Raw genomic sequence first — 18,018 nt, 5'->3', positions numbered from 1 at the left:
GCGTGGAGGGCGGCGGCGCGCCTGCCTGCCCCCCCCCCCCGCCGCCTGGAAAGCGAGGCCCGCACGGCTTGTAGCCGGTGGGCCTCGTCGCTTCCCCCCGGCCCCCGGCTTGAGAGCGAGGCCCGCGCGGCTTCTGGCCACCGGGCCTCAGCGCTTCCCCCCGGCCCCCGCACAGACGGGGCCACTTGGGTATTAGATATATAGATACTGTTGTAACTATAAGTGTCTCAAGTTCTGCAAATTCTCAGCTCTCTCCTTTTTTAAGTGTTGAGATATAAGGGGGATGGCATATCCTCGCAATGGAAAGGGGCTACAGACTTAGCTGAGAATTCACAAAACCTGATACACCTAGTGCTGTATCAGAGGAGGGGAGGCGGCTGCTAATGGAGGGTTGGGGCAGGGAAACTGCAGGGAAAGCTGCTACAGGGAAGCCCAGTTGCCACTGCACTTTATCAGCAGCTACACCAGCTCCAGGGAAGCCACACAAGCCTGTCGCCATGTGGAAACCGCCTCAGAGTAGACAGCATGGACCAGTGACCTGACTTGGCATTAAGTCAGCTTGATATAGTCCTAAGTCCATCACAGTGATCACAGAACTAACATGCAGTTCCATTTTTACACAACAGAACCAAGACAAGAGAGGTACATACCTTGTAAAGGAAATCAGGAAGCGTAAAAAGCTTTTTTAATGGAGATATGGCATGTTTTACTGAGACCACAGGAGCTAAGGCAAAGTTTATCTTGATTTTTCTAGCCAAATGAGGCATAGTGGAAAAAGCTATAAAACCTGAGGGGAGAAGCAAAGAGGCAGACAAATGTTTTTTCTCTCCAGGAATACAAGCAGATTATAGCTAAAAATAATTCTAAAATTTTGCAGGTAACTTCAGACAATTAATGTAATACAAAAACCAAGGTAGCGCTCAATGACTGAGACGTTTTCTGCACAAAAGGCTCTCCCCGCTCTTGAATCTCTATTCCTTCGCCTGTTCAGATGGTTTACACAATGGTATTTGCAGTCCGGGGTGCAAAAACGAGGTTTGCTCCTCCTTCTGGTACAGTAACAGAATTCCCAAAAACAGTGAAGTCTGATGCAAGGGAAGACAAACCTTGTTTTTGCATCTCGGACAACAAATACCATTGTGGAAACCAGCTGAACAGGCGAAGGAATAGAGATGCAAGAGTGGGGAGAGCCATTTGCGCGGAAAACATCTGAGTTTTAGAAGTGCTGCTGTCGGTATGATCCAGGTAACAATATTTAGGTCTGGTTGAATTCAATGGAAAAGTTAACATAATGATTACAATTTCTCCCACTGAAATGTATGTGATTAAAAAGTATCTCATTGTGTGCTCCAAGTCTTTTGTTACCAATATTCAGAACTTTTGCAAACCAGGTATACAGCATTAAGTTTACACAAACACTCTATACTCAAAGAGGCACTTTCTCATAGTATTGCCAACAACCTGGAGAGAAAAGATGCACTGTCCCTTTAACAGAGGTTTAAAGTATGGAAATGGGCAGTTGAAGCCTGTCTTGGAATGGAGGTAAGTAACATTAAGCATCCATTAAAAGACATTTATTTTTCTCCAGGCCACTGGCAACCCTAACTTTCTGTCTCATGGCACACCACCAGAATCTTTCCAAATGTGAACTGAAGAGAACTGTGCAAAGCTGTATTTTGTGCTTCCAACAAAAGAGTGTGTTTTTCCAGAAGCTGGTGCAACCCAAGCAGCAAAATGTGCCTAACAATGTATAGTTGTCTAATTTACAGTAAATACATAACATAGTTTAAAGTTAGCTTTGTGGATCCTGCCCCCTTCAGTGAGTTTGCATTTTCCTTACCCTGCTACAGAATTTTCAGCCAGGAACTGTATAAACGAGCCCAAAACTTTTAAATTCATACAGCAGACTGTAGATGGGAGAGAAGAACACTCTTCCCACAGAGGTTTTTTTTTAAATTTAACTTTCAACTTGCTACCCCGCTCGAACTCCCCCAGGGGGTCTCTGAGTGGCTACAGTTAACCATTATCCCTTACCTAGGGCCACATGTATGCTGGGGTGGGGACTGTCCTAACAGCACCCAGTGGAGGGACGTTCTGGATCGGATCAGCGGATCGGCGGCACAGCTTCTTCTGGCTTCTACCTCTTTCTGTCTGTGATCTTTTTCTGGTGGTGATACAGCGGGCCTCTCTGGTGCTCGGCGCGCTTCCGGTGTGGCTTCCGGCTCCGTCCATTGAGGCGCCGCCACGCCTGTGCCCTCCACGCTCCGGCGTCCTCCTGGCTCCGCCTTTTTCACCACCGTCCGGACCCTCTAAGATGTTGTCCTCCGTCGCCATTTCTCCGCCGCTCGCCGTCCGTCGTCTCGCCTCTCGCCACCACTCCACGAACCCCCCTCGATGGGGGGAGGGTGCCCCCTACCATCTAAGGTAGGTACCCATTGATCTACTCGCACATTTGGTGTTACATCGTGCTTTTGAACCGCTGGGTTGGCGGGAGCTGGGACTGGGGCCAGGTGCTCACTCTGGCCACGGTGGGAATCGAACAGCTGCCACAGCTGTTTGTAGATGTTATATGCAGGTGTTTTATCCGCCTGCGCCACCGCTCCGATGCAACACCAGTATCCTAACAAGAAGACTAACAAGGGAAGATTAGTCCAGTCCCCAAATGGATATAAATGCTCATTTCAGTCAACCTCTGTCAAGATGCTCTCCATCCTCTTTTGCTCTACCTCCCCTCCCTTGCACATCTTTTTTTGTTACTTCATAAGCCTGATGGCAGACATATCTCTTGATTGATGCGAATCATTTGGGGAGCCATGCGCCTAAAAATGACGTATAGGAAGTGCATTGGAAGTGGAAACCCTTGAAAGGAAACTTGATGCTACAAAACTAATGTCTTGTGCCTGACATAAAAAGATACCCATATCCATTAAGCATCTACTGGGACTCTACTCAAAAGTGAGTCTCAATTTTATTCAATGGGGCTCACTCTCGAGAAAGTGCCACAGTCCATGGTGTTAGTTCACCGAGCTGAGGATTTTAGCTCACTTAACACAGTGCTACGAAGTGGCATCAGAATGCTGAGTATGAAGATTCTCCATACAGTCATATACCTCACATCCTAGCACCATCATGTCATACATTTCCATACCCCTCCTTGATTTTATTATCTTCAACTGGTGGAGAAACACACAATATGATTTTATCAGGACACTAGCTAAGTGATCCTACACATTATAGGGCCAGTGAAGGGAACTCATATTGGGATAACACATTTGACAGCAGCCCCCAGTTGAGCATAAGATGCAGTCCACACTTCCATGTAATTCCCACTGAATAAAATATAATAATCAGACTTAACTTTCAAATCAGTTTTGTTTGGACACGGCAGCCGTGCCAGCTTACCTATAGTGCTTCCTTGTGAATGACCAACATAAAATAACTGCTGCTGTCCAGTTTTCTGCAGGATAAAATCTACAGTCGCTGGAAGATCATATTGAGCCATGTGATCAAAGCTGTGGATGGAAATGCCATTTGCTAAGGCAGGATATGTGCCAAATATATTTGAACACTGAAGTTTGTGACCTGATTTCATTAAATGAAAGACTGTAATTCAGTCACAAAAAGCTGCTGTCGGGAAGCCCGATATGGATGGGGTGGTGGGACTGGGAACAGTGGAGGTTGAGGCTTACACACACACACACACACACACACACACTCATTTGCTGTAACAGAAATGGCATTTAAATGGCAGTCCTGGGCTGCTTTATGCCTCAAAAGGAGGACAAAATCCTCCTGCTGATTAAAGATGCAGTGGTCGGCATTTCCAACTCTAGAAATGGCATGAGGAGGAAGAGTTAACCCCACATCCCCCCAGACTGCCACAGCTCCAGTCCATGTCAGTGCCCCCTGCAGCTGGGTTGCCTGGCAACCAGAGGGAGGGTTTTGGGGCAAGGACATCACCAATGTTACTACTTCACTTCCAAGCACAGCCATAGAGTTTCTGGCAATTCCTAGAGCTACCCAGTGTACCCGGAGGGGTGTGTGTGTCACGGACATAAGGATATTATTTCCATCAAAAATAGGAAGTTACCATGGGTAGCTCTAGGAATCACCAGACACTCAGTTCCTAAAGCTACTCTATATCACTTCTGGTAAAAAATGCAGCATGGCATACAATGCTACTGGGTATTTTTATTTTCTCCCGCTGCTACTTGCAGTGGCAGCAGTCAATGGGAGCTGGGGGCAGGGAATTCCTTGCCCCCACCAAGAACTTGGCTGCAAGGCAATATGTTTAAGCATTGCATTACAAAGCATTGTGTTAAATTCAGGTGGGTAGCCATATTGGTCTGAAGCAGCAGAACAAAGTTTGAGTCCAGTGGCACCTTTAAGACCAACAAAGTTTTATTCAAAGTGTAAGCTTTCATGTGCAAAGCACACTTCTTCAGACAAAAAAATCTCCTCAAGGGTTTGTAACTTTGTAACTATCTCCCTTATATGTAAAAGCCGAATGGTGGTGGCACTTCTCTAGAACATTCCACACGCTCTGGAATTGGTTGGCGCCCTGGTGTGTCACTCAGAATCTGTCCCTATCCACTGGCTGCATTGCTTGAGTCTCGCCTCCAACATTCTAAACAGTTTGCTGTTCCTCTCCCCCACATAACCAGGCAGAACACAGAGGTTGTTTGCATATGCAACTTGATTGGCTTTTGCCTCTAACATTCTAAACAGTTTGCTGTTCTGAGGTAAAATGTGTCCAATCTCCAAGTGAGGGCTGGAGATCACTCAGAATTACAACTGCTTTCCAGATGGCAGATATCAGTTCCCCTGGAGAAAATGGTGGGCTCTGTATCCTTATATGTGGCCAAGGTGGCCCCCGTATGACAGCCAATATGACGTAGCAGTCAGGGCTTCATAGTATAGAAGAGGCTGCAGGTGTGTGGGGGGTGGAAAGCTGAAGAATGAGGGGGAAATAAAGGTAGGTTGATGATTGGCTGGGAAGGAGATAGGGTTGCCAACTCCAGGTGGGAAATTCCTGGAGATGTGAGGGATGGTGGCTGGAGAGGGTGAGGTTTCAGGAGGCGTGGGACCTTGGACAGGTACAAAGCCATAGACTCCACCCTTCAAACCAACCATTCCCTTCTGGGCAACCATCGTTGCCAATCTCCAGGTGAGGGCTATTATCATTTGGCATCTGTAATCCAAGTGTTCTAATTCCTAATTAGGGTCTTTTTGAAAGAAAATAAAATCCAGATAGGAACAGAGAAATCCAATCTTTCTTTAAAAATAAAAAACTTTCCAGAATAAGCCAAAATAATTCCTCAATGTAAACTGTGCTTGTCAGAAGAATCCATCCATCCATCCACTCTCCCCTTCTCTGAAGAAATGTATTTGCACACAAGAACTTATACCTGGAATAAAACATTATTGGTCTTAAAGGTGCCATGGAACTCCAACTTTGTTCTCTCTCTCTCCCTCCTCCCTTCCTCCTCAAAAGAGGAGAAGCAGTCCCAAAGAAGGAAGCAGAAGGTGTGTGTATCTGTGTGCGTGTGAGAGAGAGTGTCTTGTCTTTGTATACCTCCCGCACAAAGCAGGAAGCAGCCACAGAGGGAGCCTGGGGGGGGGGAGGCAAGAGCCAGGAAGCAAGAGCCAGTGAGGGAGCTGGGGAAAAAGCAAGCTACTGTATGGCTGCAACAGCAGTCCTAGAAAAGGAAGCAGGAGAAGGAAGTTGCTTGTGGGCTGGATCTGAGCCGTGCAGGGGCCGAATCTGGCCTGCGGGCCATGCGTTTGAAACCCCTGACCTACCTGAATGCCCAGAAATTCTCATCTTCAGTTGAAAGAGACACATGTTTTTTAGACCACTGGCTCCCCCTGCTGCTTCCTAGCCAAACATCACAGCCATTATCTGCTAGGACAAAGCCTAGGCTATTACTAGAACCACTGGCGATCCAATTAGAAGCTTCTCCAAACATGCCATGTTGCAGGAGTACAGCAGGCTTCGAATCTGAAAGAAAAATCAAGAAATTAGGTTGTGCAACAGAAAAAGATTCTTCTCACCCAATCCAGGTTATCATAATCTATTGGGTATTTTGCCAAGAAATTCGGTGATAAGGTTAAAACCTTCCCATATATGGCACCATGCGTGGGGCACACAATCCCTTTCTCCCACTGCAGTACCTGCTTTGCCACTGCCAAGTTAACACACACACAATTACTTGTATTGGATATTAGGTTTGTGCTTAGGGTTGCCAACTGGTCTGGAGAAAAATGTGTCACCCCTTTAAAAGAGGCTGCATGTAAAAATAGACAGCTGAATCTTTTGATGGCACAGGGGTAAATAATATAACCCAATAGATAACACTGTATTAAGCATCTACTAAAAGCACAGGACAACTTTTTCCAGGCCAGTTGGCAACACTGTACAATGGACTCATACCCTCTTCTTCCTCCAAACTGGGCTTGCTTTGCCACAGTGCCTGACTTTCAGTTGAATTGTGCAGAGTCTGCAGAAGTGACTTAACAATAATGTGCTATATTTTCATGCCATAGTCAAGATTCATTTGTTGTGATCATCAAATGCACTTTCTGTGTCACTGAATGTCTGCAAGGATATCAGTGGAAAAGCAATACACATGCTGATAAGGTCAAGCAGTGCTGTTATGCTTACAGTGCATCAAAATACAGAGACTGAATTATTGTATAATACAAGGTCATACTTGTGCTTGCATTTTCTTCTCTCCCATATGGAATTCGGAAAATACTAAGGATATAGTCATCTTGTGTTACAACATCGTGCTCCTCACAGGGGTATCCATGATAGAGGATCAATTCTTTCTGCAGAGAAAAATATACTCTGAATGTAACTGGGAAAATATAGACAAACTCTTTGCCTTTATTCAACCCCAGCGCTTTCCCAAAATTCTTGGAACAGGCAAGGCAGTATCTACTATGCTTGAGACAGCAATGCTACTAAATCCTGCAGTTCAGCGTATGCCTCTCCAGAGCCATCATTGGAGCATTTTAATTGCTTATATCATGGGGACATTTCCTTCCTTCTGCCAGAAATCTGGGAGAGAGGCTCAGCACCCTGAGAATTTCATCCAGATGAAGAAAGGGGAATTGCACCCAGAAACATCAATCTACAATTAACTTTAATTCCAATATTAAAGAATTAAGAAAACTGAAAAACAACAAAATGACCCAAAGTTATCTCCACCTCTCTCTCTCTCTCTCTGACCCCCCTTACCTGACAAACAAAGTAATAGAATGCTGAATGGTGGTGAACACAAGTTTTCACAAAATTCCATTAGCAGACTTCAATTTTAAAGGCATTTTTATTCTTCCCTGTGTTACTTACAGTATTCATTAAAGTTCTTGGCTTATTTTTTCCATCTTGAGGAATTCCTTGAACATCCATAGTGGCATACAGGCAGCACATTGCAAACAAAATCAGCAACATCTTCAATCGACCTAGAAGAAAGTTATCATATAGTGTTACAACCCAAATCTGTGTTTAGGTGCTGCTTTTTTCACACACAGAGCAGCACACAGAAAAGAGGTCAATGTACAAAGGTACAAATCTAGCAACATACTTCCATATAAGATACCACCCAAAAGCTGTCCCATGGTATAATGTTTTCCTGTTCCAAGAAAAACACTCTGCATTTGAAGCAACACATGCCGGTAACGTGCCTTTTCATCATTAACCAAAAGAAGTAACAAGACAGAACAAAGATTCAAGGGATTAACTGGCAACAAGAAATTGTGTTCACGGTATCACCATTTACTTACTTCAAAGATTTATCTTTCATCATATAATTTCTCCTCTAGCAATTATACAGGTATAGGAAAGTTCTTTACAAATAATTTGTGTTTCACTTTCTTTTCAGGTGCAATCTCTTATTCAAAGAATACAGCAACAAACATGTGATGCAGCAACTGTCTGATTTTAATCAAAACCAGCTGCAATACTATTAGTTAATTACAAATCCCCCAGTAGCTATCTTCCCAGTTTATCAATAGGTAAGCAAGGTGTCCATGTAATTACCAAAACCAGGAGGTCCTGTCAGAATATGACCAAAATTCCACTCAGACTGCCCAGTACTGCAACAGATACTCAGGAAATGTTTACTCAGTTCAGCCTTGCGTCCAGTCTTTGAAATGAAGAGTTCAAGAGGCAAAGAGTTCAGAGCCCGCACCCCACTATCTGTTTGTGACTCTTCTTGTACAAATAAGCTGTCTGTGCTAACCAGGAAGCTCAGAAAACTGGAAGCAGCAGTTCTGTGATTTAGTTGCTGAGTGGGATACAGTGTATTTGCATATCCTGACCTGTAGGGACAGTTTTAATCTGTTTTGGGACATGGAGAAATTATTTCTCTTAATGCCTGTATCCTTTATTTCATGAAAGGTTGGTCTCTCCAAATAAAATGTACACATGCTTGCTTCTGAAATAATAGAAAAACACATCTGAATGTGACTACAAGAATAATCTCAAGCAGGTCTACTGAGAATCCTACTCAAGTCTATTCAATGAGGCTTACTTCCAGGAAACTGTTTTTAGGGATCAACTGAAGTCAATTTTATACTCAGAACAGGGTTGCCAGCTCCAGGCTGGGAAATACCTGGAGATTTTGAGGGGGGAGCATGAGGAGGGTGTGGTTTGAGGAGGGGAGGGACTTCAGTGGGGTATGATGCCATAGAGTCCACCTTCCAAAGCCACCATTTTCTCCAGGGGAACTTATCTCTGTTGCCTGGAGATCAGTTGTAACTCCAGCCACCCCCTGGAGACTGGCAAGCGTACTCATAAGTCTTAGTGAACAAGTATTCAGATCCCAAGAGTTTTCTCCCCTATTCTGATCAAGATGGGTAGCCGTGTTAGTCTGTTTCTACTCTTAGTGTATTAAAAACTATTAATAGAGGTAGTCTATTTCTACCTCTTATTCTGAGTGTATTAAAAACTAACAAGATGATTTCTGGACACCTTATGTTGTAAACGTTGTTAAATCTACATTCAGGAGATTCCTCAGTCTCCTCTAATGAACTGGTCATTCATCCAACAATATTTATATTAGCCCTCAGGGGGAAAAATCTTTGCACGGTACAAGTACACTGCCATTGTCTTGTAGTGAGGCAAGGTTACAACTACTTTAGGATAACCTGTGGTGAAACATGTGGAAGGAGTGGCAAAAGTTATTACAGGTAGTATCTACAATCTTTAAAAATAGTCTGGGTGGGGAAGAGATTGGCAGTTAAAATTAATTTTACCATTTTTTGGTAAACATATTTATGATGGTTTCTTATAACTTGCTTTACATGGGGCCGTCTCTGAAAACTGTCTGGAAGATTCAGTTCGTTCAAAACATTGTTGTTGGCAGCTGGATATACGGGCAGTATCACCCTGAAGGATCTATGCTTGCTTGCTACCCATTTGTTTGAAGCCACAATGCAAAATGCAGCTCTTTATACTTAAAGCCCTGAAGGACTTTGATATTTTTGGGAAGAGCCACCCTGAACTAATTGTTAATGGTGAAGTTACACTTCCCAGAGAGAATCTGTTTCCCTCCAATTATGCTGCGAACCAAAAGGGCTAAGCTAACACTGTATATTATAAAAGTACAAAGGTTTACTGTGTACACATGTTAAAACATATTATGATTAAAAGAAAGAGTCTAAATATCAGACTTATAAAAACTTCAAATACATTTGATGGGTTTACCGTATTGGAAAAGTTTTTATAAGTCTGATATTTAGACTCTTTCTTTTAATCATAATATGTTTTAACATGTGTACACCTTAATAAACATTTGTACTTTTATAGTATACAGTGTTGGCTTAGCCCTTTTGGTTCGCAGTTATATCTTGGATTGAGTCCCCACCCTTTTTTGTTCCCCCCCCCCTCCAATTATGGCCAAGGAGAGGGCAGGAAGGAGGCAGGAACAAGAACAGCTGCCAGAAGTGGACAAGGAAGGGGAAGAATAGAGACTCTGGTATCTTCAGACAGTGCCCTTCCCCAGTCATTGTGATTACCACAAGTGAAGAGAGGGAGACTAGCATTTAAAGATTTTTTTAAAAAATACAAAACTTTTGTGCCAATCCTGTCCTGGCACTGCGGGAAAGACTTCTGCACCCCCTATATTTTGGATACAGGAGATCTGTGACAGTTTTTAAAATATTTGTTTGATTTACAACTATGCAGTAGAACACATGTGGGAGCAAAGAGGCATATCTTTTTCAATAACATTTTTTATTTTATAAAACAGCAATAAACATACAAAACATTTAACATATAACTTCCACAGAACAAGTTTTAGCTATATAGTAACACTTAGAAAATACTTATTTGGTTACATACGATGAAAAACTTCATAGTACTTTGAAGGAACTGTGAATTTAGAAGGTACAGTATTAAACACGAACTCTAGAAAGGGAAACCATTTCAAATGAAGATTTGATTTCTTATGAGGAATATTGGCTGTGGTGATTATATCGGATATTTTATCCATGATATAGTAGTCCCATATTTTCAAGCGCCATGAGGATAGCAGCAGTTTATTAGGGGACTTCCAGCTACTGGCTATAACCACTTTAGCAGCTGTTAGCAATACCGAAATGAGTTCCTGTCTAAGTTTAGGGATAAGGGGATCTCAGGGGCACCTCACGCTTTGAACTGCTAGGTAACTCTTTCAATTAGCACCATGGAATGCAAAGAAACTATCTGCCAATTAACACTAGAGCTTATATTTTTGCAGCTAGGCATGAGAAGAGGGTGAATATTAATGATGCCACAAAGGCACTGGTACAGAGGCTATTTTGGTATAGGTTTCTTCCCTGTAGCTCTTATAAGGGTTAGACATTTGGAGGAGATCACAGCCCTTTCAATACATTCCATTTTGGTGCTCTGACACTGCATAAGGGGAGCACACTTCACACAATCTTCTCAATATATTCATTTATACTCATTTTTCAATTTGTGTGAATGGGAGACTGAAGGTATTTTCCATGTGTATGCAGCTTTGGTACATATGAATGAACCCTACATTTTTAAGGAAATGTGTTCACTTATACCAAAGCTGTGCACACATAGAAAATATGCCCATTGCCTGATTCACACTAAATCGCAACTCTGGAGCAGGATTGAGAATACTGCTTACTCCCATTGGAGCGCCAATATCAAACATCTAAAGAGGGAACTGATTTCTCACTGGTGGAAGCCAAGACAAACCTACAAAGACCTTCCAATTTTTAGTTCATATATTAGAAAACATGTTCTGGGAGTTCCATGCCTCCCAAACTATATGTGGGTCTGATCCAGCTTAAATCTCTTCTTTGCCATTTTCCCAGCCTAAAACAGACCAAGAAAGCCAATATGTGCCCCACTGGGGAAATTTACATAGAGCTCCCAGAGCATATTTTGGAATATAAAAATGGACCATGAGTGTACTAACACTATCTTGGCCACCCAGGCTAAATGAGTAGTTCAAGACTGGGTTTGAGTTCAGACAGAGTTTAAAATATGGAATCACAAAATGGAAAGATTCTACTCACCATATTTAAGTTATCTACATTATATCCATGCATCAAGAACATGATGTTGCTGTGAAGTTTTGAACATACATCCTTGGCTGCAAAAGTGAGCAGTGGAAAAAAAATAATTTGGGGGGGCCAAAGGTGAGCGGAAACATTTCAGAAAGGTTTGTATTAGTTTATTCTATTATTCCAATTTTAAGTCCAAAACAATAAAAAGCACTTACACCAAAATGTTTCAAGCAGTTCCTATCACCCAACAAATATCTCCAGTTTAAGTAAAATGGAGTTTGGACGACTTGGACCTTGGACTATGAACGTTTGTTTGTGGATTTTATTTGATGGGGTGTCCAATTCTACCAAGAGGTTTAGCTAAACCTGATTGGGAAAAATAAGAGTTAAAAACTGACTTACAGAAATAAAACAAGCCATCCTCCTGCTTAGTAAATGGGTAAAACAGTCCAACTATAAACATTTTTGCTGGCACAAATGGACCACATTCACAGCCATTAAAGCCAGGGGTGGTGCTGCCCAGGCTCTTCAAAACTGAATGAGGCACAGGCAGGGGTCGTTTCATAGAAAAAGAGCTAGGGGAACTCATTAGCATAACTCATTAGCATATGCCACACCTCTGACATCACCGGAAGTGTGTCATAAGGCCACACCCCCTGACATCACCAGAAGTGTGTCATAAGGCCACACCCCCCGCCCCCAACGGTCCCAGCTGCTGCCGCTGGCCTTGCAGCTCCACTGCTGAGCCCCATTAGGGGCCCGGCGGTGGACCTGCAAGGCCGGCGGGAGTGCAAGGAAGCCCCGTGAAGGCCCTCCCTGGCCTCAGACAGGCAGGGGTGGGGAGAGGCAGGGAGGAAGCAACTTACCCTCCCTCTTCTCCTGCCTCCTCCTGGCTGAATGAGGGCCGGAAGTGGGGCGGCCGGAAGCAGGGGGCGGGGCTTTGTCATGTGCCCCGCCCCCGTACCTCACCCAGGGGAACTGCGATTCCCCGCGATCCCCCCCGAAATGACCTCTGGGCACAGGACACTTCTGGTAGGGGTGCTGATAGCTCAGCCAATGGAGAGGGCAGTTTGAAAGCCTTCTAAGGGCTCTCCGCCTTTTCCATGGAGACATTTGCTGCATGCTGCAGATCCCCCAGCCACCATTCTGTGAGGCAACATAGGATTAGCTGGTCACCTCAGGGCCACGGAGTAATTTCGGGGTCCTTATGGCTGATTTTTTAAGGAGAACATTTTTTTGGCTTCATGCTGTTCTCAAGCGGTGTTATAAACAGGACTAGTAAGGCCATAACTAGTCATGAATAGGGTGGATTGTTCAATACAGATACAGCAAACTGGTGAGCATCAATGCTCCCTCTAAGATGTGGAGTATTGTGAGCAAAAATTCTACTTTGTGAGCTACTGGCATTAAAGTTGTGAGCGAGCGATTTGGCTACTGCATAAATTAGTTTGCTCTGGAGCCATCCTTCCTGAGCTAAGACAAAAATGTGTGAGCCGGAGCTAGCTAACAGTAACTCAGCTTAGAGGGAGGACTGATGAGCACCTTCAGACATCGTAAGATGAAGGCCTGTCTGTGCAACAGCCATCATTCATTGTACACCAGGATGGATTGGGAAGAGCAAAATCAATTTTTTTATGTCTGTGTGGCATATTAGGGGCGGGGCGAGAGACTTGGCACTTCTTGGCACGCTTCACATGTAGGCAAACAAGGACAAACAAGGCCAGCAGTTTTGGAGGCAGGATGAAGTTGCCCAAATGATGGCTTGCTGCCAGGTGACACCCAACTAGAACATTTCTAGCAGATAGGAAAGTTCAGGCAGTCCACTGTTCTCCAAGGCTAACTCTAGTAGTTAATTCTGAGTAAACAAATATTCAAGCCAAAGTAATCACATACCTTGACCACTGCCTCAGGAAGATACGCAAGCTGGAGCTTTGGCAGGTTTCACTGCGGCTACAAAGAGCTAAGGCAGAATATACCTTCATTATACCTAGAAAAACATACCAAATCTTGATCATATGTCAAACATATCATACCTTGATTATACCTAGAAAAACATATCAAACCTGAGAGAGGCGTGAAAGAGAAAACAAATAGATTGAAATTTCAAAGAAAGCAAACACTATTTATTATGGGAAAGTTTATTATTAATAAAGTGTTTTTATTAACTTTTTTTAAGTAGTCTTGAAAGTTTCTCTGATGACTCCGCCTCTCCCATGTTGTCTCACTGCGCCTCTCCGCTCTCCCTCGTTCCCACGTCCACGTCAGGGCTTCGCTCCGCCTCTGCCCGCTCCACTGCAGCTCCTCCCAATCACCCACGTCAGCGCGTCACTCCGCCTCCACGTCTCCACATCACCCACGTCTGCGCCTCGCTCCGTCTCTGCCCCGCTCTGCTGCAACTCTTCCCAATCTCCCTCTATCTCTGCGTCGTCGCGCCGCGCCTCCCTCCGAGGCGGAAAAGAAGACTGCCTCGTCACCTCACCCCTCTTAAAGGAATAGAATCACCAACTACAATGTAATAAATAAAAAATAAAGAGTTGTGTAGTATATGCTTCCCAAATCTATTTGATTGTTTAACTATAGGTTTGAGTTTTTCTCTGTACTTCACTTTGTGGGTTCCTAGCGTGGCCTTTTTAAAATTCCTTTTCCACTTTTTTGCTAATACTCTTCTCTGTCTTCACTCACTTTTACCCGGTTTCTCTTATTTTTCACTGTGTATTTACTACAAAGGATAAGCTTTATATAAGAAAAAGAAATGTACTTAGCTTCGGTTTGTCTTGATTATGTCCTCACACCCCTTAGGCTCTTCTTGTCTCGGCTTGTGCAGAGCGGATGATACTTCTCGCCGCTCTTGCTCCTCACACCTCCTTGCTTTAGAGCACACACACACCCCTTGTTGGGTAAGTCGCCACGTTTCACAGCAACAGGCAAGCTCCTTGCCAAAAGCTCTCTCTTCTTGTGAGACTTTTGCTCGGTGATAAAAGTTATTTAGTGGTGTGGGAGTGAGTTGGACCGTCAGAGAGCTCCCTGCGCGTCCTCTCTTGTCGGGACTGGAACCGGAGATAGAACGGGAGGCTGAAAAATTTAAAGAAGGAAACACCTAAAGAGAAAGTGAAAGGCAAATTAGAGAATGAAACTGCTGTATGGAAAAGCTGAATATGTTGTTAGCAGGAAAAGTAGAAAACACTTTTAAGCAAAAATGGAAAACAGTTAACAAATGGATTGGAAAAATGTTTAATGTAACCCCACCGAGTGTTTAATATGAATTTGTGTATTTGTGTATTGAAAACCTGAAAATAAAATATATATATAAAAGAAAGTTTCTCTTGATATAACAGTAAGCATTTTTTAAAAGATTCTCTGTATGTGTCAAAGGAGACATATGCCCAACAAATATGTCTCTATAAATTTAAAAATATAATTTATTTTGAAATCAAAGGTGTTTCATACTAGTCTGGAATTCTCCGCAATTTTATCTTCTCTGCTCCATCTCACGCCATCTTATGTTTGGTCAGTCTTTCTACCTACAACATTTTGCTCCTGACCTTCATTCAAGGAGCTCAGGGCAGCCCACATGGCTGACTCTCCCCTCAGTTTATTTCTGCAACAACCCTGTGAAGCATTACTGGCTGAGAGGGAGTGAGTACTGCAAGGTCACCCAGTGAGTTTTATGGCTAAAATTTAAGCAGGGATTTGAACATGGGTCTCTCCAGTCTTAATCCAGATCCATGGTGGGACCCCCAATGGGGAAGCTGTCCTGGGTCTTATGCAAGAAAAGGGCGTAACTGACAACTGTAATGTACTGCCGCCATTACCACGTGCGCGGCTGTTTGAGCCCCGCGGCCAAGCGCTACCCCAAAGCTTCGTCCGGCAAGAACAATAGACCTGTGGATCCTAGCCCGCACCAATCACAGGGCCAGGTCCACAGCCGGGAGCCTATGAGACTCCCGGCTACTGTAAATAACCTATAGGGTCACTAAGGGTGTGTTTAGGGTGGTGGGTTTCTGTGGATATATACCGACCTGTGTGCCGGCTTCTCTTGTCTTGTTCTTGATCAATAAAGTACTCTGGCTGAATTACTCAACGCTCCGAGTACATTTCACATTCCATCTTTGTTCCGTCATCCAGTAAGCATTGCTGGAACTATAGGAATAAATGTATTGGTTTGCCTCTTTTATTGTTTTAAATAATTTATCGTTCTGTTATAATTGATTTTAATGGTTTTGTACTTCTTTGTTGTTATCCACCCTGAACCCACTAATAGGGAGGGTGAGATAGAAATAAATAAATAAAATAACATTACAATTTTTGGCATTCTTTAGGGGCTAAACTATAAACATTTATTTATTTTGCCCCACTGGAAAAAGAAGCCTAGCTGTGTTTGGATCCAGAGTAAAATTTTCGTCATCAGAGTAGAGTTTTCATCTATGGTTATGCCTACAGACTATGGCAGAGAAGACCAAGGACAAGATCTGTGGCATAAATAGTAAGAGTTAAGTTATCAAGGCTGAAGCCTATAATCAATATATGAGTGTTAAGGAACAGTGGAGTAGTAAAAGAAAAAATAACAAAAGGTAAATAGTGCCATCTAGGAGACTGCAAAAGCTCTACTTTCATGCTAAAAGCCAGAAGTAATTGGTGAGGAGCCAACCTCTTCTTGAGATCAGATTTTAAGACCAGCCTTCTAACAAGGAAGTTTAGCAGTTAACCCATTCCTGCCTGCATTTGCTCACTGGATGAGAATTCAAAGTCTTTATAGTAATATTTCCAAAACTGAGTGGGCTCCAACATTTTCATTTTGTTAATTACAAGTTAAAAGCTTTCAAATGTTTACTTCCATTCCACCTGACCTGCCATGCAGCACAGTGCCTGACACAGCGTAAGGCACAGAATATGTCATGGTTTAGCTTCTCTCACTTGCATGCTAAAGTGTTGCTTAAAGTACTACTGTTTTGCTTGAGGTGCTAGAAGGTTCTCTGAAGACCAATACTCCCCTCTACTGGCTACTCTTAAAACAGTAGTATAAACTTTATTATGTATATCATGTCACTGAACAAGAGTTGTTTTTTTTTTATTAAATATAAAAAAAACAGTTAAAAATATGAAAGCAAGTCCTGGTGTTTATGCAGGGCAAACAGGGAGGTGTCGATTTTATGTGCTGCTGAGGCTTCCAAGAGGGGCATCCATTTTTCTTGAAGATTGTCAGGAACGGGTTGATTTTCGGATCGTAGGATGCTAGTGGAAACTTTGTCCTGTAAAAAGAAGTCCCACAGTTTCAGGAACCAGTCACTCAGTAGCAGCGTCTTCTTGGATTTCCAATGAAATGCAATAACATTCCTAGCGGTCACAAGACACAATTCTATCAACTCTTTCATAAGCCCATTGGGGGCAGGATGGCTCCAATGATTCAAAAGGAACAAGGAGGGTTGTAGTTGGAGGGCGCAATCTGTAATTAAAAGTATTTGGGCATTGACTTCTCTCCAGAAGGCCTGGACCTTGGGACACTCCCACCAGCAATGAATATAGGTGCCACGGCCCCCACAATTTTTCCAACATCTGTCCGAGATCGCGGGGTTAATGCCATGCAGCTGATGCGGGGTCAGGTACCATCGAAATAAAAGTTTATAAGTTAACATTTGAATCACTGAACAAGAGTTAAGTGAAACCATAAAGTGTTTGCTCTGGTCACTGGGTACATTTTGTTCAAAATCACTTACTTTTTCCCAAGAAAACTGTATCTTCTGTATTCCGTACCTTTTTCATCATGTAGTTCCCACATAGTTCTGAAAGAAAATGCAAATTTCCATGCAGAGTAACCTTTTTTTAAGTATTTTCAGATATCACCCTGCTCTTAAACCACTTTTATTTCTCAGGGCATCCCCCCCCTTTTGGAAGGTGTTTATGTGTTCAAAACATTTCTACACCGACTTTCCACACATCATTGAAACATCCAAACTTTGAAACAGCATTTAGAAATGTGTATACAAAATATTTACACAATTCTATAAAACATAAAAACACACAACTAGGGAAGAAGTCCAGTAATAGTTAGTACAGTAATGCCAAACAAAACAAAACAAAACAAAAAAGTCTTCACCCACTGGTGGAAGACCATAGAGGGGAGAAAGATGAACCTCCTTGGGGAGGGAGTTCCAAAGTTTTAGCACCACGATGGAGAAGGTGCCACAGTGGTCAGATCTGTTCTATCCATGAAAGGCCACAGTTGGGTAACCAGTCCAGGCTGGTAAAAGGCACTCCTAGCCACAGCTCCCTCCTCCTTATCCAGCAGTAGAACCAGGTCAAAGAGGATCCCCAGACTACAGAACTGTTCCTTCAAGGGCAGTGCATAGTTTAGTGCACACACATACGATTTATTAGTTTAAAAGATTATCAGCTAAGAAAGCACTTGTTTAGTTGGTTGACCTTAATGGGAAAAGTACTACAACATAAACTCTAGCCTTTTAAAGTTGGCCAGAACTTTTGATAATG

General features: G+C 43.1%; 1 protein-coding gene across 2 annotated transcripts in view; it reads right to left on the bottom strand.

Annotated features, from left to right (window-relative positions):
* The window catches only part of LOC107118323 (lipase member M-like), a 39,836-nt gene extending 28,020 nt beyond the window's left edge, over positions 1-11,816 (bottom strand). Inside the window, exons 1-7 of one of the 2 annotated variants that reach the window (XM_015420626.1) lie at positions 11,748-11,816; positions 11,542-11,618; positions 7,355-7,467; positions 6,714-6,831; positions 5,803-6,001; positions 3,403-3,512; positions 651-787 (exon numbers count right to left, since the gene is read on the bottom strand). In XM_015420626.1, coding sequence (XP_015276112.1) covers positions 651-787; positions 3,403-3,512; positions 5,803-6,001; positions 6,714-6,831; positions 7,355-7,456 — 666 coding nt within the window. In that variant the 5' untranslated portion in view covers positions 7,457-7,467; positions 11,542-11,618; positions 11,748-11,816. Of the gene's footprint in view, positions 1-650; positions 788-3,402; positions 3,513-5,802; positions 6,002-6,713; positions 6,832-7,354; positions 7,468-8,044; positions 8,104-11,541; positions 11,619-11,747 lie in introns of those variants that run through there. The other variant, XM_015420628.1, reaches the window with a different exon arrangement.
* Between the last annotated feature and the right edge of the window lie 6,202 nt (positions 11,817-18,018).

This window comes from Gekko japonicus, unplaced genomic scaffold (assembly GCF_001447785.1).
Source record: "Gekko japonicus isolate JY-2015 unplaced genomic scaffold, Gekko_japonicus_V1.1 scaffold1050, whole genome shotgun sequence".
Lineage (NCBI taxonomy): Eukaryota > Metazoa > Chordata > Lepidosauria > Squamata > Gekkonidae > Gekko > Gekko japonicus.
The sequence above is the reverse complement of the archived record's forward strand: the minus strand, read 5'-3'. Positions and strand labels throughout refer to the sequence as shown.